The sequence below is a fragment of the Ornithodoros turicata genome, chromosome 3 (genome assembly GCF_037126465.1).
Source record: "Ornithodoros turicata isolate Travis chromosome 3, ASM3712646v1, whole genome shotgun sequence".
Lineage (NCBI taxonomy): Eukaryota > Metazoa > Arthropoda > Arachnida > Ixodida > Argasidae > Ornithodoros > Ornithodoros turicata.
In genome coordinates, this window is record NC_088203.1 from 3,502,589 (window position 1) to 3,522,458 (window position 19,870).

At 46.7% G+C, this 19,870-nt stretch overlaps 1 protein-coding gene and 1 long non-coding RNA gene across 3 annotated transcripts in view; both read left to right on the forward strand.

Annotated features, from left to right (window-relative positions):
* On the forward strand, positions 1–7,573 carry LOC135389819 (uncharacterized). The gene is made up of 6 exons (XR_010421596.1): positions 1–123; positions 1,073–1,111; positions 2,598–2,615; positions 2,696–2,725; positions 3,574–3,589; positions 3,658–7,573. It is a non-coding gene; the product is annotated as an uncharacterized LOC135389819 (long non-coding RNA).
* A 2,229-nt stretch (positions 7,574–9,802) lies between these two features.
* The window catches only part of LOC135387841 (uncharacterized), a 30,461-nt gene continuing 20,393 nt past the window's right edge, over positions 9,803–19,870 (forward strand). Inside the window, exons 1-7 of one of the 2 annotated variants that reach the window (XM_064617000.1) lie at positions 9,803–9,917; positions 12,986–13,021; positions 13,702–13,722; positions 13,804–13,833; positions 15,647–15,662; positions 15,735–15,832; positions 17,910–18,179. In XM_064617000.1, coding sequence (XP_064473070.1) covers positions 9,914–9,917; positions 12,986–13,021; positions 13,702–13,722; positions 13,804–13,833; positions 15,647–15,662; positions 15,735–15,832; positions 17,910–18,179 — 475 coding nt within the window. In that variant the 5' untranslated portion in view covers positions 9,803–9,913. Of the gene's footprint in view, positions 9,918–11,767; positions 13,022–13,701; positions 13,723–13,803; positions 13,834–15,646; positions 15,663–15,734; positions 15,833–17,909; positions 18,180–19,870 lie in introns of those variants that run through there. The other variant, XM_064616999.1, reaches the window with a different exon arrangement.

Consider the following 19,870-nt stretch of genomic DNA (forward strand, 5'->3'; position numbering starts at 1 on the left):
ATCACCTCCTTGGAAGAAGAACGAGCATGATGTCCGTCTGTCTTCGTTTGCGAATTTAACTGAATGGTCTGCTCTGTCCCTCCATCGAACGAAAAGTCAACTCCGACAACAGCGTCAGGATGGGTAAGGCATGCATAAACGTGTCCTGAAATTGTCCTGCTGAAACGTGTCCTGAAATCCGTTTGTACATGGAACGTACAAGGGTAGAAAATCCAGCGAACCGGTAAGGAAGATGAAGGGAAGTGCCTCAGGACGAGAGAAGCCTATATTTCGAACAGAGACAGCTCAGAACCCAGAAGAACAGTCTCTGATCGAAATATCGGCGGCTTTCGTCTTGAGGCACTTCCCTTCATGTGCATGGAGCGGGTGTGCAGAGCAATAAGCCTTATATTTACTTTCGCCTATTTCTATCGCTTTTTTTTTTTGCGCAACCTTTGCTTCAGCATTTTGCGACGCATGGTTTAGTCTGCCTGTACACTCTTAAAAATGAACTTCACCGCATAGCACGCTCCTAGCCAACTATCATCTCGAATGATATCGTTATCTTCCCTGATTTGCTGAAAACGGGAGGCGTACGTCTTTTTTGTGACAATTATGAACAGCATAAGTGTCACAAAAAAGGCGTACGCCTCCCGTTTTCAGCAAATCTGGGCAGATAACGATATCATTCGAGATTATGGTTTGCTAGGAGCGTGCTATGCGGTGAAGTTCATTTTTAAGAGTGTAGGTTCTGAACGTGCTAACAATGTACCATCACGTAGTTACTACACTCTTGGAAACGAACTTCACCGCATAGCACGCTCCTAGTCAACCATCATCCCGAATGATATCGTTATCTGCCTTGGTTTGTTGAAAACGGGAGGTGTACACCTTTTTTTGTGACACTTAGCTGTTCAGAATTGTCACACACACACACACAAAAAAAAAGGCGTACGCCTCCCGTTTTCAGCAAATCAGGGAAGATAACGATATCACTCGAGATGATGGTTGGCTCGGAGCGCGCTATGCCGTGAAATTAATTTTTTAAGAGTATGGATCCATAGGTTGCTTCGTTTCCTTTTCTATCTTACAGGTGAATCCGAGATGAGCATGGCGTTGTCCCAGGTGGCGGGTAAGTACATTAAAGTTACTGTAAAGCAGCACCGATCAAATGTAATTTAGTGTGGCTATTCGATAGTCCAAGCCATCAGGACAAAAATTGTGCTAGTTTCATTCCAATCGACAGTGCAGTTAATTAAAAAGTTACAATTAAAGATTACGGGCAACACTGTACTAGGTATTCGAAATGAATCCGTACTTCTGACACATACGGCGGCAACCACATTGCATGCGTATAACACTGGGCCCGACATAACAATCCACCACGATCCACCATAAAATCCGCCCCTGCAATCCACACAACGATCCACATCTGAGGATAAACGGATAAGCGAACTGAAATGAAATGCTGAGCCGTTGAAAAAAATGTGTCAGACGTTTAAGAAGCCAGACAGCGTCGGGACCTGTTTGTTCACAGAGGTTCACAGAGAGAGTTTGTTCGTTCGAAAGAGGCCGCGAACAAACGGAGCGCGCAGGCGCAGCAGAGAAGTAGGGACAGCCCCCATCAAACAGCAGCCAGCACTGGGTTACTTCGCAAAAACAGGGGTTAAAAGTTTAAACTGTTAACAGGGATTTCAGAATGCATAGATAAACAGGAAAACTAATAATATGGTTACTAAAATAACGAAGTTCCGATGTCATAGGGTGTAATACCAATTTTCAGTGTTGCCCGCTGTACAGGGGTTGTTTGACACCAGGCGTCGCACCGCTCCACTACGCCGCATCTTTCGTGGCAAATTAAAAATATTCATAGCGCGTTGTCGGTCATATGGTTCCGCATATGGCATTTAGAAGCAACAAAGTCTCTAGTCACATCACCGGCATATCATGCTTGTCTACTGCTTTACATTACCTTTAATAACTGTTCATATACAAATGTCTAAACCGTAATTCATTTTAATTAAGGCAAAACTATATGGCAACGAGCGCGAAGGCTGAGCTTGCGGCATTGCTTACTATCAGCTTTAGATAAAGTTAGTTTAGATGTTTTTTTTATTATTCCGAGGTGTTAGTGACCGCGAAGCAACTGGGGCTATGAGCTGTCGACAGATGGAGAGAGCGGCTGGGGTCCGTTAGTACACGTCCTGGGCTCCCTTCGAGAGGAACCGTGCTGATATTCGTCTGGAAAGTCTGCTGGACAACCCAGGGAAAACCACAGACTGCACAGCTGATGGTAGGATTCGAACCCATAACCTCCCAGCCTTCAGCACGACCTTGAGTACAACCAACGAGCGTGCGCCTTAACGCACTCGGTAATGCCGCTGGTGTCTAGGTTAGGTTAGGTTGGGTTAGGTTGGGTTGGGGTAGGTTAGGTTGGTTGCTGTGTAGCGACCCGGATGTGGGATCCTCACCTCGCACACTCGAGGCAGTGCCGCCGTAAGACCGATCAGCCCAAGTGTCATTGCCTCAGTTTATCCTTAAGTTCAAATTTAAAACGTATGTTGTAAACGGTGAAGGGTAAAGCTCACTTGTTCACTTGTCTCGCACGCTTTTTGCAGACAGCGTAGAGAGCAGTGGTAAGATACAAGAATCTTGGAAGTAGTCATTCGAGTAATTGATACGTACACATTATTCGGGCGGGTATCTTCCTTTTCAGCTATGTCCTCCATTGGTGGCACAAGCACTAGTGAGTACTGAGTTTGTTCACATGAGTTTATGTTTCAAGTACACTCCCGTTTGCTAGCACAACTCGTGGGAAGTATTTAAATTAAATTGTCTCCGAACTCGTCTGCTACGCGTTCGCACCGAGATATATGTACTAAGTGAAAAGCTACCGGCAAGCACACCGGCTTTTGCTTACCAATGTGATTGTTCACTGACGTGACCATGTTCCGTGGAACATACAAACACCCACGAGGCTAACCGGAAACAGTATTCCACGAGCCGATCTCAGACCACTCCTGCCCTGATTGCCGCTCTGCCACTCCCTGATTGGCCTTGTCCGCGCCGAAGGTAGCTCACTGATTGGCTTTGTTCAAGTGACGTTTACAGAGGGAATTCCGAAATGTTTTCAACATTCGTCGTCTGCTGTTGTCATGCGTTATATCAAATTGCACAGAAACAATTAGACGAATTCGCGTCGAATTTTCTTCGTCATTATCCGTGTATTCACACGAGCGACAGGAAGCAGACGTAGCAGACGACAGGAAAAACGCTGATGGTGTCGTCTGCTACGTGTCGTCTGCTAAGTGCGCAGTTAGCCACTCGCGATATTCGGCAGCGTATGAACGCTCAACATAACGCGGGACGGAACTTTGTCTCTGTGAACGGTGTTCTCGCTTTTTCTTCCACTAGAATCTTCCCCGAGGATGTCGCTCGTGTGAACACACAGTATCGGTGATGAACGAGGAGTACAATAACACTGTAGTTTCGGAATTGACGGCGGTGGATGCGATAATAGACCCTTTAAATACGGGTTAGTGCAACAGAGGGAACCGACCTGTGTGTTAAAGTGCTACAATTCTGTTTGGACAGGTTCACAGGACGACCAGTAAGCATTTATCTATTTGGCACACGAATGTAATGTACGCGAATGAATGCATACACTCTTCATTACAGAGAAGAGCGGAGAAGAAAAATTATGTTCATTGTGGCTGCGGCGTGCGCGTTGCTGTTTATTTCCGGACTGACCCTCTTCCTGGTCCTGCAGAGCGGTAAGTGTCGTAGATGATAATCAATCGATCAATCGAGCTGTCATCCAGCGATACGCTTCCGCCCATAACATTATGATGTCCATTATACCAACATCCGCCAGCATCAAGCCCCTTATGGGGCCTCATCTCGAAGAAACCGCTAAAAAAAAGGTGCGCACTCTAAATCTTTTCACACCTTTAAAGGTGTAACAACGTGCACATGGCGCACGCCTTTTTAGGTGTAATTTTGGTAACATCATAACGGAGCCCGGTTTCGCACAAATTTTCTTTACTCGAGTGTTGTCTGTCCTCCGAAAATTCAGTCTTTCAACATCTCAACATTATTCAACACTATTGTAGACACTTGCGCGTGCTCGATTATCGATAGCGATGCATATATGCATTAGCTCGTACCTACGATATCCAAGACATAATGAAAGCAAGATTTGCATTGACACTTGATCTTTAGTAATGCTTTCCAAATTTTGTAAAATATCATCCTGGAGATGCAATGTTACGCAACCAGGTTGAATGTTCATAGCGCACACCTTTAAAGGTGTGAAAAAGTTTACAGTGATGGACCAATCAGCCTCATTGCTGAGTGGCGAGCCCCCTTCTTAAATTGCGCGAAACAAAAACAAAAAAATGCGACTTTCCTGATGGCATTGCGCGTTTTCAGCACACTCATTTTTCTGTACCCTTTGTGGTTATGTCAATTTTATATCTACTGTAAAAAAACGAAAACGTATCCCGAGCCCCCAGTACCACCACGTGACGATTTTCCTCCCAATTGAGCTGTTTTTTTTTTTTTAGAAAACATAAAATTACGGCCAACGTTGTGTCGAAGTCGACCCCAACTGCGCATTGCTAGTATGACGACGAAACTAAATTTCATGGAGCATGGATCAATGTTGCTTGACAAATTGGGGGTTACTTCCCACTAGGCATCGCCCCGAGCTATTTTACCGCCTAGCAAATATTTAGCGTTCCCTATAGCTCGTTGTGCCACATTTACAAGCAACACGCCGTTGTAAACTGCGCCCGTAACATAACCTTTGTCTCTTGCTTTACGGTACATCTAAACATGACATGGTACGCTGCTCGACAGTGATCAGGCACAAGTTGATCACTGCTGTGCGATAAACGTCGACCATAACTGACGTTGACGTCTTATGTGATGGGTCTGTGTCTAACTCCATGTCGCTGTCTTTTCTTTTGGGAAACAGCGCTGATAACAAGTGATCTCAAAAGGGGTCGGTGATATTTCCGATTCATGGGAGAACTGATGTTCTGGGGCTGGAACAACATAGAAAGGACAAATACATACAAAGCCTCAAACTGCCTAAGAAATTAACGATGAAAGATGAAAGTCACTGAAAAGGTTATCCAGCTGTAGGACTCGAACCCACATCTTCTGGATTGCCGGTCCAGGGCTCTACCAATTGAACTAAGGTAACACCCCCCCGCAATATCCAAGGGTGCGTCATCTGAAAGGACAAACCAGCCACTCTCTCACACTTTCATCTTTCATGGTTCATTTCCGATTCAGTTACGTCATGCAGCCACTTCACCGTACGCCACAGTACTGACGTCAGAGGGGCTTCGGTGATTCCTGCTGCTTTTGTGCGGATCTCTCCTCTCCCGTGCGAAATGCGTGCATTTCGCACGCATTCACATGCATTTCACATTTCGCATGCATTCATGTCATAGCGGGATGCGGTGCCTCTTTTTTACTTCGAAAGGTCCCTTTCAAAAAAAAAAAAAGTAAGGAACGCACGAAAGTGAAAGGAACATAGTTTCATATCTATGCAGATAAGTGCCATGCGCTTTGTCACATTGGACACAAAGCCGTTTATGGAGAGAGTAAGGGGCGTGACGTCATACACGACATGGCTCCGCCCACATGGCTGGAACCGAAGTCTAGCCGCGGCGGCATGGGGTGGATTTCAAGGCAGTATTCCCGCTCCAAAATGGCGGCTCTCGCCTTGGCGCCGCCCCGCGTGTGACGTAAAATGACGAGCATCGAAACTGGCTCCTCCCAGTGGCCCAGAGCCCGGAGGTGGGGAGCCGCCGTGACGTCAGTGCCGTCAGTGCTCCGCCCACTTGGCCGGGATGAAAGAAGCGCACCGGCGGCACGGGGGGAACTTCAAGGCTGTTCCTCTGCTCCAAAATGGCGGAATTGGCGCCGCCCGTTGCGTGCGCGCGGTGCGCTTCGAGACCGGCTCCTCCCAATGGCCAAACTCTCCTAATTAAACGGCTCTGCAATGGCCGTGCGTATAGCGCCACCAGACTTGCAACATGTCAACCTGTCACGGAGTGTTGGAATCAATGGTAAGTTTACACTGTTGGGCCACTCAATGACCATTCGTTTCAACGATCATGGGACTAGGGTGGTATATTTATCGGGCGTAACCTGGGCTGTCGCAGCATCTTCAGATTTGGATCCCAAAGCAAAATTTTATTAACGGGTTAATAACAAATTACTTCCTTGAATAGTTTTGTCAGCAAGTAATTTTTCGATGGGTTACGTTTCGAGTACTGGTTAATTTCAGCCAAAACGAATTCACAGTCTTCATTTCAGCCTTTTCTGTATACCCTGTTATTCCATTACAATAAGTGGAAATAATTCCTTCCTACTACAACCGTAAAATGCATGCCATAAGACATGTGCGCAGTATGTCACGTGTCGGATACCGCCAGTCACTTGGAAGAGGGCGCAACCGAGCTCTCCTGTTGGCCGGCCTTTGAGGAGCCGACGCCTTGACAGGAGAACTGTTTATATACATGTGTGTGCATGTGTGCTGTGTGTATGAGCAGTCAATGGCGACGAACTCCAATCTGACGTCAAGGTATGTGTAATTATTTTCTGGCCCTACACTCAACCATCATATCGAATCGTATCGTTATCTGCCCTGATTTGTTGAAAACGGGAGGCGTACGCCTTTTTTGTGACAACATAAGTGTCGCAAAAAAGGCGTACGACTCCCGTTTTCAACAAATCAGGGAAGATATCACTCGAGATGACGGTTGGCTAGAAGAGTGCTATGCGGTGAAGTTCATTTTTAAGAGTGTATATAGTAACTGTCGAAGTTATTCCTAACGCCCCTTTTTGGAGAACCTTAGTCAAACGAGACTCTGCTGAACAGCCGAAGGACATCGCATGTAGAAGTTGCGCATCAGGTTTTAGCGGAGCGTTTAAAAAGCTTAGGTTCATTTTGCAGAGACTTCTTTTTTCCATTTTAAGAGAAGGGTGCGGTGGCGGCGATGACCCACCGGCATATATGATAATCCGCTAGCTAATTCGGTCTATAAACCTCTACCCGAGAAACGTAGTCATGACGTCAGTAGACAAACCGAAACCGGAACAGATTGGAAGGGGAGAGCTGGTTTCCAAGAGTGGACCCTTGTGGCGCGACCTTGTTCGCCCCTATAGCTTCGAGCAACCTGGTGGCGCTGTCGAACACTATGACGTCGTTTGTTTACAAGCAGGGAGATGTCTATTCGGGTATCACGGTAGGTAATGGCGCAAATGACGGAAACAAAAGTGACGACACAACGACGGCGACGACGACGACTTCACCAATGGGGACAAGAACGAGGACCTCCTCAAAGCTACGTGTCTTCCCAAGAGCATGGGCCAAATGGCAAGAGAGGAGGACACAGCACAAGTCGGGCCTTTCACTTTTCAACGGACTAAAAACCTGGACCTGGTATTCTCTTGGATATCCCTGGCCTCATCCAGCTCACCAACGCTCAAGGTTCTCTTCGCCTTTTTGGACGGCACAGGACCTCATTGTAACAGGACCCCTTCCTTCTTTCCTCGCTTCACCTCCAACAGTGGGGTAGAGGTATCGCCCCCGGCGATGAAACTCCCCACCCGTCATCCTGAAATAAAGTCCTAAACTAATCCTAAACCAAACTAAATCCTACACTAAATTGACGAATCGTGTCCAGTGTACCTGCATGGTTGTCAGGTCGAGAGCACGAAAAGTCTCCAGTCATGGGAAAGTTGGCAAAGTTAGCCAGTTGGTAGCTTGTTTGTAGCCAATCCTGTATCCAGTGGTGCAGGCATCCTACATATTGGGTGCGTCTTCTTATTCAATTCTGGCAACTCCGAGTTACTCTCAGCCGGCGAAATCGTCGAAATATCTCCGCTGAAATAAAAAGCTAAGGAATCCACGGTTAAGAATATACCGTTAAAAATAAATCGTTTCAGAATCCCTACAGTTGCTAGAGTCATGTGGTATGGCCCAAATCAAGGTGAAGTGCAAGCAAGGGGCTTGAACTAACCTCGCAGGACCAAACTAGCCTAAACTATCCCAAACTAACCGAAACCAAACTAAACTAACCTAACATAACATGATTATAACCCGGCGTACGTTGCAATCAGTCCGCCTCCGTGCTAGATATGGTGAGGGGATTTTGAAACAGATTATTTTTAATGTTGGATTAGTAAACGGTGATCTCGAAGCGGGGGCAGTAAGCGGTTTATTTTAGGAGATATATTTTTAACCGTGTATTTTTTAAGCGGATTATTCTTGAATGTTTTATTCTTAAACGTTTATTCTTAATGGCGGATTTCGAGGACCCCCCTTCGGTCAGGGCTGCAGCTTCAAAGACCGTTGTGTCTTCCCGTTTAAAATAGTACGTCCCATATTAGTTCCGAGCGCATGAGGAAAGTGGCTATTAGGCGACGTCATGTCATTCGGTGTCGGTGCGTTCAAAAACCAATGTTAAGGCCAATTCGCGCGGTAGCTTTCTCTGTCAGATTCTGAGCGTTGTCTTGATCGAAACGTGCCAACTGCGCGTGTTCTTGGGGGTCCCATTCCCAGCGACAGGAATTCCCAGGCTAGCACCTTTTTTACCCGGCGCCGATACGCCGAGAGAGTGGGCTGTCCAACTAGATAGCGCACACAGGGGTGGCATCCAATGTATTGCACCGTAGACGAAAGCGTGCTGGGCGAACGCAATGCATCCTGGACAGGTGCAGGTCGCACGTCACAGCAAATGCCAAGGTACACGTGACCCTAAAGATGGCGGCGCCCGTTATCAGTGGCCAAACCGTTTGTAAACAATGCGATTGTTGTTTCTGCGCCACGTTTTGGATGCCTTTCGATCGCGGCAATTATTTTAATCCAATAATCCCGCATTAAAACGACGAGCAGTTTTGCACATAAGGCCTCGTACTGTTGACGACTTCCAATGATGTGATGACGACCGCGCGTTAAGACTCACTGAGCCGATGCGATGTACTTATAGCGAATTCGGGTGGTCATTTCGTAACAACACGGCCGAGCGCTCGGAAATTGCTGGGTCGGCGACCGAGCTGTGTCACGTGACCGTTGCCACCCGAACATGATTGCTAGGAATCTAGCGGTTTTAGGCACTTGGATCACGCTAGGAGCGTCGCGGTCGCCCGTCTTCGAGTTTTGTCGTCTGCTAAACCACGTGATTTCGACATGCGGGCCAATGAGGGCACTCGCCACCGTTGCAGTGCGGATGTGACGACACCGGATACAGTTGAGCAATCTGCTGCTCAATGGTTTTGAGACCTGGCAAAAAAAGTGCTAGCTAGCAAATTCCGAGTGCTTGGAAAGCGCCACGCGAACACGTGAGATTGCCTCATTTTGACCAAGCGAACATGACTGCTCGAGATCCGGCAAAAAAAGTTGCTACGAAATGACCACCCGAATTCGCCATTAAACAAAGGAGAGATGGGCCACCAGGTTGCGGAAGAAGCCCCGCATAGTTAACGCGGGCAAAATACGTTCATCTCTTGGCTTTATGATGACGGAAAGATGTCGGTAACCGGCGAAACATTTAATGGAAAATACATGGCGGTAAATTGCGGGTGAAAAAAAAAAACACGTATAATTGGGACTACGCGACGTGATTTAGAAGTATAAAGCGTTTAAGAAGGAATTGAAAAAAAGGGGGAGAGTAAAAGAAGAAATCTGTGACTGCTGCACGTGCTTATAGCCGTTCACCATAGCGTGCTTTGAAACCGTTTCGAAAAAGAAGCACGAGCAGCAAGCCATCATCTCATTGGACGAAGAAGAAGAATAAGCAGCATACCAGAACGACCTAGCTCGTGCATACCAGTCGGTCTTCGTTTGAGAACTTGACTCAATAGTCTCCCTCCCTTCTCTAAACCACAGGTCAACTCGAAGCACAACGTCAGAATGGGTAAGAGATGCGTGAACGCTTATTGTAATACTGTAATAATGTGCAGAGCAATTGAACCTATGAAATGCGAGAGCATTTCTTTAACCCACTTCTGGAAATGGGGAACAATGGAACAATGTGAGCTTCTTCTTGTTTTGCATGCAGAGATATAGTTGGGGAGATGGAAGAGGGAGGGGGGGGGGCTTCGCGTAATCGTGCGCCACGCGGAAGGTCGCCCCGGGGCAACTGTGCGGAGAACGACCAACGCTATCCCTTACGCACTCCCTTACGCACTGCCTTACGCACTGCCTTACGCACTCCCTTACGCACTCCCTTACGCACTGCTTTACGCACTGCCTTACGCACTCCCTTACGCACTCAAACTCACTAATGTGGTCAATGGCGTCCGACGCCACGGATGCCGCGAAGTTACAGCGTAGGCGACGTTCTGCGGAGCATTCGCGCATCACAGGAAACCCACCCAGACGAAGAGGGATCATCCCGAGTGATCGTGTACGGTGATACACATACGTTAACGTTCGTGACCTAAGGAATAAATGGCGGTTGTATAGGCCTTTATGGGACTTTACGGGACAATTCGGAAGGTCTTTATGATGACGCTTCCAGGAACATCAATCAATGACCCGATTTCTTCCAGTGAAGTGACGTCACGAGGTGACATGTTCGAGGTTATATTTTCATGTGGTGGGCAAGAACACCACCACCTAGATAGTGAAAGCCTCCGCAAAATTGCCTCCTCTCCCACTTTCAATTAAGAGTCGGAAGTTGTCTGCTACTGCGATTCACCGTTCTGCGAATTCAAAAACCCGCAAGTGTTTGCAGCTCTCCTGGGACCTTCGGACCTAAATATTGAGACAAAAAGTGCGAGATGCTTTCCAGAAAATCAGTTTTGAGAAAGATTGAGACCGTTTTGCGCATTATTTCCAAGTTTTCCCATTTAGTACGCTGGGACGTTCAGTGACAACTCGCAGACGACAGTGGTTCTCCTCCATGGCCACGACCGCTGAAAACACGTTCGTGATTGGCTACGGCCGTCCGGTACGCGGTCCTGATTGGCTGACTCAATTGTTACGTCGACGAGCGCGCAGGCTTTCTGTATCTGTGTAGTGTTCGCAAGAAGCGGGAAAAATGAGTGGGCTGAAAACGCTGATAGTTACCACCAGCATGGTTTGCGCGGCGGCGTTACGTAAGAAATGACGTAGGGGCTCAGGTCGTCTATGGCCTGGTTCCTTTGAAGTGACTAACATCAATCAATCAATTAAGTGCGCCAAAGAATGCAGTGACTTTTCGACTTTCGACAGGGTGGGTGCTCTAGAAGGTGAGTCACATTTTCTTCGCCTGTCGCTATACCTACTTGACAGACTGCCTTCACCACACAGCGAACAACTTGTGCCAGAGAAACGTACGAAACACTTGTGGTTTGCAAGGCACAGCGGGGCGGACGCTATACACAACCATCGGCAGACAGCCCCGCGTTTACATCGGTATGGGGCATAGGAAACGCATTAAGACGAAAGTTTTCGTGGTCGTATGCACTCTAAGAAAAAAAGGAGTACTTTTACTCCTTTTGGGGAGTAATTGCATTGCCACAAAAAATAGTCCCTTTCGGGAGTAAATGCACGGGAGTAAATGAATGTCACAGAGTGAAGACCGCATTTCACGCGCTGTTGTAAGAGTTCCAAGTACATAATTGGTGCGCATGCATGAAAATACTTTGAAGCAAACCGTCAAGCGTGATATATCGAGTGATATAAAATATTGCACCATACTAGGGCACAATTTGCGAAGGAAGATGCGCTAACCATTTCTTACTCTCTGTGGCTGGAAAATTGCTACTTGGTCTGAGTTATACAGCCTTATGTCGTTCAAATTGACCAAGGGCACATATTTACGTAGACTGTTGCATTCAGGAGACCATTCGCGAAGTTCAGTGACAATTTGCAGTCCTGGGGAGTAAATGTCGGGACTAAATGTTGGGTTAGGGGACTAAAACGAGGAGTAATTGCATACTAGTGGAGTAGAAGCTGCAATTACTCCCCGTTTTACTCCTTTTTTTCTTAGAGTGTGTATGTTGGTGCACAGTGCTTCTCTGGCATAAATTCTTTACTCTAGGCAGCGGAAGCCCGCGCGTCAAGTAGTTATCGCGCCACGTGCGAAAATGTGACTGACATTTTAGATCACCCATCCTGCATTTCGTTTCGCTTTGTTTGTCGCGACCGTTTCCTTAACCACTTTGCGACGCATGGTCCAGTCGGGCCTGTTAGGGTCTTTGCCGTGATAACAATGTACAGTACCTTGTTATGTACAGTAGAGCCCTGCACGGGCCGACTTTTCCGGGCCCGACCCGGCCCGGGCGCATCGAAAAATGGCCCGGCCGGACCCGGGCCCGGAACTTCATATTTTTATGCGGCCCGGCCCGGTGACCCGGCGAGTAGATCCCGGCCTAGTATTTCCAGCCGTAACGTACGCGTTTCTGGCGATTATCAAACACATTTATAAGTAAATTTATGAGGAGAGAAGACAAACATGGCGGTGATGGCGGTTTAACACCGTAACCGCACGAGACCAAATTTGAATCCAGAACGCACGCGAGCATGGGCGTTGTCGTTACACTGTCAAGATTTTGCGGAGCTAGAGCATGCTGTCGACAAACTGCTTCTCCCAGTCCCTACCCCTCTCACCAAGCTTTGCCAAAGTGATTGTGAAATACGTGAGGAGCAATATAAAGTGGCTTTGAGAATGTTCTAGAGGGTAGAATCATCTGCATAATGCAGTATCCTTTGCTTGGCTTTGCAAAATATGCACAGGAATGACGTAAGCGCATGATATGAACTAATGCATCTCCATTGTGTGGAATTAGCTGCGTGGCCCGGCCGGGCCTGATTCTCGGGAACATATTTGTCGGCCCGGCCCGCGGTGCTGGCGTGTTTTGTCGGCCAGGGCTCGGCCCGGGCCGGGCCGGCCCGCGGGCCTGGTCGGGGGCCCGGGCCCGTGCAGGGCTCTAGTGTACGGTACCAGTTATGTAGCATGTCCATATATGTTGCTTCGTCTCATTTTCTACCTTACAGGTGAATCCGAAATGAGCGTGATGGGTTCCCAGATGCGTAAGTACTTCAACCACCCAAATCAAAATGTCAATGAAAAGATGGGTAGGAAGCAAGTGAGCTGGTGAAGATGATGCATCATGTAAGCCCCGAGACTAGCGAACACGAAGGGACAGACTTCGTGTTTTGTGTCTGTCTCTTCCTGTTCCCTAGTCTCGCGGTTTTACATCGCGCACAATGTCTAGTCCGTAAATTATTTAAACTAAAGCTCAACGATCGTGGGAGGAGGAGCTTGCTGCAGCAATGCTTAATATCGGCTTTAGTTAGTTTAGATATGTGTTTTTTTTAATATTCCGGGGTGTTTGTGCCGTGAAGCAACTGTGGCTATGAGCGGCGTACAGACGTCGACAGATGGAGAGAGGACAGCAGCACAACCGGGGGTAGGATTCGAACACTCCACCTCCCCCGTCATCGGCAAGACCTTGGCAACCACCAACGATCGCTGCTCGGCCATGCCGCTGGTGGATAGGTTTAGTCAGGTTAGGTTAGGTTGGGTTGGGTTGGTGTAGCGTTCCGCGGGTGGTGTCCTCCCATCGCACGCTCAGGGCGGCGCTGCCATCAGACCGCGCCGCCCAAGCGTCGTTGCCTCGGTTTATCCTTAGTTAAGCTCAAATTTGAAACTGAAGTTGAAACTGTGAGCAGTGGAGTTTATGTAACATTGTCTCACGTGCTTTTTGCAGAGAGTGGCATAGAGAGTAGTGGTAAGACACAACAATCTTAGAAGTAGTCATTCGAATAGTTGATATGTACACATCACTCGGCTGGGTATCTTCCTCTTTCAGCTATGTCCTCCATCGGTGGGCCGAGTACTGGTGAGTACAAGTGTTTGTTCAGATGAGTACACCCGTTCGCTAGGGCAGCTCGTGGTCGATGGATCGGCTTTTGAGGCAAGGGAATTGTCGCTGTTACATTATGAACGGCAGAGTACAGATGGTACGCGGTCTGAGTATCACTCTAAACTGAAATACACCCTTGTGGGTGTAAAGGGCTTGTCCTATATAACTCGCACCACTTTGTACACCGTATGGTCTGGAACACCCTCTAAAACGGGTGTTGCAGACCATACGGTGTAAAAAGTGGTGTGCGTTATAGGACAAGCCATTTACACCCATAACGGTGTTTTTCAGTTTACAGTGTAGGTAATTACCCTCTACCCTGGAATACCGTCCTTTTGATCCGGTTCAGCCGAAAACAAGAATACACTAAGTCTAAGAATACAAGTCTAAGTGCTGCAGTACGGACCCAGCCTGCACTGTAAACTGAAAAACACCCTTATGTGTGTAAATGACTTGTCCAATAACTCACACCACTTTTTACACTGTATGGTCTGGACCGCCCTTTTTACAGGGTGTATTCTGTGTAAAACACCATTTGAAAGGGTGCTTTTCCTTGAAAATGCCGTCTTTTGCACCCTTTATAAACCCTTTTAGGAGGGTGTCGAACAATCTTACACCATCCTAAAAGGGTGCTCAAGGGGAGCAAAAGAAGTCATTTTCAAGGAAAAGCACCCTTTCAAAGGTTGTTTTACACAGAATACACCCTCAAAAGAGGGTGTGAGTTATACGACAAGCCATTTACACCCATAAGGGTGTTTTTCAGTTTACAGTGTGGATACGTTAATTGAAATACCCTCCCTCCCTTATACTATGAGCGCACAACGTGAAGACTGGGCACAAGCTGTCTATATACAGGGTGTCCACGCTAAGTGTGAAAAGATTTTTAAACAATATATATAACACTTTTTCTAAGATGAAATCTATTGCAATATAGCGTATGCTCAAGGGCACTCCTTAGCAGGGCATTAGCAAAGTCCAAAGGCAATGTCACTTTTTAATTATGAAAGCTACAAAGCTGTCCCAATGAGAACATCTGTTCCTTTCGGTCACCTGATATCGTAGCAGTTTTCAGAACAAAAATCCGTTCGATAGATCGCCCGCAAACAAATTCGTGAAGGAACGCCATTTTTTCTTTATTTTGTTCATTGCCCTTCTTAGAAGCCGCGTCTTTCTTTCACCCCCAATGTGAGAGGGAGAAAGAGCACACTATCGCCTCTCGCGTCCTGGAAAAAGATTAAAAGGAAACAGAAAATGCAACCCAAGATAAGGCCAGTTCCGATAGTCACCCGATACATTTGTTTTTGTTTTGTTTCCGCACATCTTGGACGCATCAGGCGGCACTGTGGCTCCTTACCCCTCTCTCGTTGGGGATGAAGGAAATACGTGACTTCTAAGAAGCGCAATGAACAAAATAAAGAAAAATATGGCGTTCCTTCACGAATTTTTTCCGGGCGATCTATCGAACGGATTTTTGTTCTGAAAACGGCTACGATATCAGGTGACCGAAAGGAACAGATGTTCTGATTGGGACAACTTTGTAGCTTTTATAATTAAAAAGTTAATTAATGAAAGTTAATTAAGACATTGCCTTTGGACTTTGCCACTGCCCTGCTAGGGAGTGCCCTTCAGCATATGCAATTGATTTCATCTTGGGAAAAAGTGTTGTATATATTTTTAAAAAAATCTGCTCACACTTAGCGTGGACACCCTGTATGGTCAACTCTTGTAGATACTAGATAGTGTAAGAAAGGTGGCCTTCCTTTCATTTTAAAGTGTTCTGTTTGGACAGGTACAGCCGATGGCGGGTAAGCACCTAGCCGTTTGGCACACACGAATGTATAATGTGCGCAAATGAATGCATAGATTCTCCATTACAGAGACGAAGAGCGCAAGAAGAAAATAATGTTCATCGCGGCTGCGGTGTGTGCGTTGCTGTTCGTTTGCGGGCTGGTCCTCTTCATTGTCATGCAGAGCGGTAGGTCTCGAACTGGGTCAATCAATCAATCAATCAATCAATCAAGCTATCATCCTTGTAATATTCTTCATCCGCACATCACGTGAATGCCCGTTATAGGTATATACGATTACGCGAACAACGCTACGGGCACACTGTAAACTGAAAAACACCCCTTACGGGTGTAAATGGCTTGTCCTATAACTCACACCACTTTTTACACAGTATGGTCTGGAACACCCTTTTTAGACGGTGTATTCTCTGTAAAACACCCTTTGAAATGGTACATTTCCTTGAAAATGCAGTCTTTTGCACCCTCTATACACCCTTTTAGAAGGGTGTTTAACAATCTTACACCCTCCTAAAAGCGGGATGCAAAGGGTGCAAAAGAATGCATTTTCAAGGAAAAGCACCCTTTCCTCTAGAAAGGGTGTTTCAGACCATACGGCGTAAAAAGTGGTGTGACTTATAGGACAGACCACTTACACCCATAAGGGTGTTTTTCAGTTTACAGTGATGCATCATCTTAACGATACTGCACTACAGAAAGGTAGAACCAGCCAACCTTATTGATGAATGGCCCTTCATAAATTGCAAAAAAAAAAAACGTCGACTTTTGTATTTCGTATATTCTTTCTCGTTATGTCAAGGTAACGCGGTAGAGCCGCTTTTGGCGGAAAAACTAAAATTTGCGGAAAATGACTGGTCACGCTGTGTCGAAGTCGCCACCACATTCGCATTGCCACGAGTGCAAAATTACATAGCATGCTCATAACACTGTGTAACACAAAAAGTCGGCTACGTAGTGGACTTCGTGAGCAGCAAGCCATTCGGGAACGTAGATCACTGTTGCTTGACGAATTGAGGATTATTTCCCACCAGATGTCGCCCCGAGCAATTTTACCGCAATTTTACTAGCAAATTTAACAAATTTAGCGTTCCCTGCAGTTGTGCTACGTTTACAACCAACGCGCTGGTAAACTATACGCCGCCAACATTACCTTACCTTTACGTTACCTTTAAACGTTCCAAGTTACCCACTCAACAGTGAGTGGCGCACCAGTCCATCGCTTCTTGTGTGGTATAAAAGCTGCACTCGTCGTAATCCTGTGCGTGATATGTTCTCTGTTAGTACCACTTAGGTATGTCTAATTTTCTGGACTTCTGAAAAGTAACGATCAAGGTAACGCGTTAATTCAGACTTGTGCGTAACGCGTTACTAGTAGTTGCGTTACTTGTAATCAATTACTTTTGAGTAATTAATTCGATTAATATCAGTTAAACTGAAAATAATTTGTCGAGTAATCAATTACTTTTGGAAGTAATCGATCACTCAGTAATTGGTTACTTTTGCAGACGTTCTGCCCCAAGTCAAGCCCCTCGTGCCGTCGGCCTTTGTTGGGCCGTTCTGCTATTTAGCAAGCCGAGGTCATTGTAATAACGTCCCGGAATTTCAGGGAATTTCTCCCTAATCTCTTCCACCACCAGTGTGGTGGTACCTGAAGCCTTAGAGGTTTAGTGAGTCATGCGGGGAAGTTCCACGCAATGTTCTTCCACAATCGGCTCAACGTCTTCCCAGGCGATAAATACAGCAGACGTGCAGATCTACCTGTCCTCTACGCGCTGGTGGTAGACGTTGTCCGTATATAGTCCTATACCCGGCAGCACGTGCAGCGTGTCGCCAAACAAATAGGCTGTCTCACCTTACGTCTAAATCTACTTCAACTATACCTTTCTGTTTACGCTATATGGCAAGGGGTGCATCGTACGCGCAAGTCGCGCAACAAGTTTTAGTGCAGTTGCTGGCGACAGCGATGAGACTCGAATGCTTTTACCTCTGTGTTCCCTGTTACAGTGAACCCTCGTTATTATGACCATGGTCGTTTCCGAACATTTTTGTCATAATGCGGAATTGTCATATTAACGGGGGAGATTTGCAGAGGTTCCGCAGCATTGTCCCCCAAGAGTATGGTCATAAAGCGCGTATGTCATATTATCGGGGGTCATATTAACGAGGGTTCCCTGTTATTCTTAACGGTATTCCCTCCACAGGTATCTCTGGCTTAATTTTTGCAGCGGCTTCTGGTTTTCATTATAGGGGAGGACACGTCTTATGATACTGGAGGACAGGGTGGAGACGGTTCTGGCAGTTCTGACGACTCTGAGATATATGATATTCCGGCATCTGCTCCACCATCCGATTCGGGTTCTCAACCATCTGATTCGGGTTCTCAACCATCCGATTCGGGTTCTCAACCATCCGATTCGGGTTCTCAACCAGGAAATGACGCAAACAATCCTGATGACACAGCGACAACGGTAACAACGACAACTACAACTACGACAACGACGACGACAACGACGACCAGTAAGCTACGTGTGACATACACTGCAAACTGAAAAACACCCTTTTGGGTGTAAATGGCTTGTCCTATAACTGACACCTCTTTTTACACCATATGGTCTTAGAACACCCTTTTCAGAGGGTGTATTCTGTGTAAGACACCCTTTGAAAGGGTGCTTTTCCTTGCAAATGCCTTCTTTTGCACCCTTTAAACACCCTTTTAGGAGGGTGTTTAACAACTTTACACCCTCCTAGAAGGGTGTTTAAAGGGTGCAAAAGAAAGCATTTTCAAGGAAAAGCACCCTTTCAAAGGGTGTCTTACACAGAATACACCCTCTGAAAAGGGTGTTCTAAGACCATATGGTGTAAAAAGAGGTGTCAGTTATAGGACAAGCCATTTACACCCATAAGGGTGCTTTTCAGTTTACAGTGTACTCTACTACAGGCTCAAAGGGGTTGTGACAAGTCATTCCAGGTTAACTCAGATAAATGTGAAACGCTGTTCTTTGCTCCGATATGAAACCCGCAGTGAAAGCTTCACAGCGAAGAGGGTAATAGAGGCCGAGAAAATGGGCACCGCAAATCCCCAAAAACCCATGACATCGCATCCAATGACGTCACGTCACGAGAAGTCACGTGCTTATAGCTGCCAATGGGAATGGGCGTAACTCTTGAGATCCGTGACGTGTGCGCTTCGCTCGGGAGTGTTCGATGGCTTGTATCTCGCTAAGTACGACACGTACACGAATTTTTTTTTTCCCTCTCTATTCTGGCACACAGTACAATGCGTCCATGATGTAATGTCCCAACCCCCTTTGAAAGGGAGACTTCGGAACCAAATGGATTTCAAGCTTGCGGTATATTCCCACAATCATTTACGCGAATCTCACTTGAAAACGAAGGCCGATGGAAGTACTTCTTTTTTTCTCTGCTCGGCCGACGTCACCGTGCATTTGTCATGTCATTCCTGCGCTGTTTTTTCACTCTCAGGGACGCAGATGACCCTTGCTTCTTTCCATCTGTGTCTGAGAGACCTACCCAAAGTTGCAGCAGGACAGTACCTTCTACCATTTTGTACCAATCGACACGAGACTTCTCCCCCGCGGGTTTATAAGCGGCGGCGTCCCTTTCCCCTCTCTCTCACGTTTTCTCTAAGAGAAAATGGTCGAATTTCCTACCCAAGCTGCTACACTGTAAACTGAAAAACACCCTTATGGGTGTAAATGGCTTGTCCTATAACTGACACCTCTTTTTACACCATATGGTCTGGAACACCGTTTTTAGAGGGCATATTCTGTGTAGAACACCCTTTGAAAGGGTGCTTTTCCTTGAAAATGCCTTCTGTTGCACCATTTACACACCCTTTTAGGAGGGTGTAAAATTGTTCATCACCCACCCCCGAACCCCCGAATTTGGCCAAAAATAAAACCCGAAAAAGTCAGGCCCTATCTATATTCTACGCGGTATAGAGCTGCATTGCAACCACATTTCTACTCCAACCAGTTTTACCTTTTGGGTATAACTGCAGAGTAGAAACTGTCGTTCTACCAGCTTGGGTAGGAAATTCTACCATTTTCTCTTAAAGCAAACGTGAGAGAGAGGGGGAAGGGGAAAGGGAAAAGGCCGCTTGTACCCGCGGGGGAGAAGTCGCGTATGGATTGGCACAAAATGGTATAGAAGTACTGCCCTGCTGCCACTTTGGGAACTTCACCGCA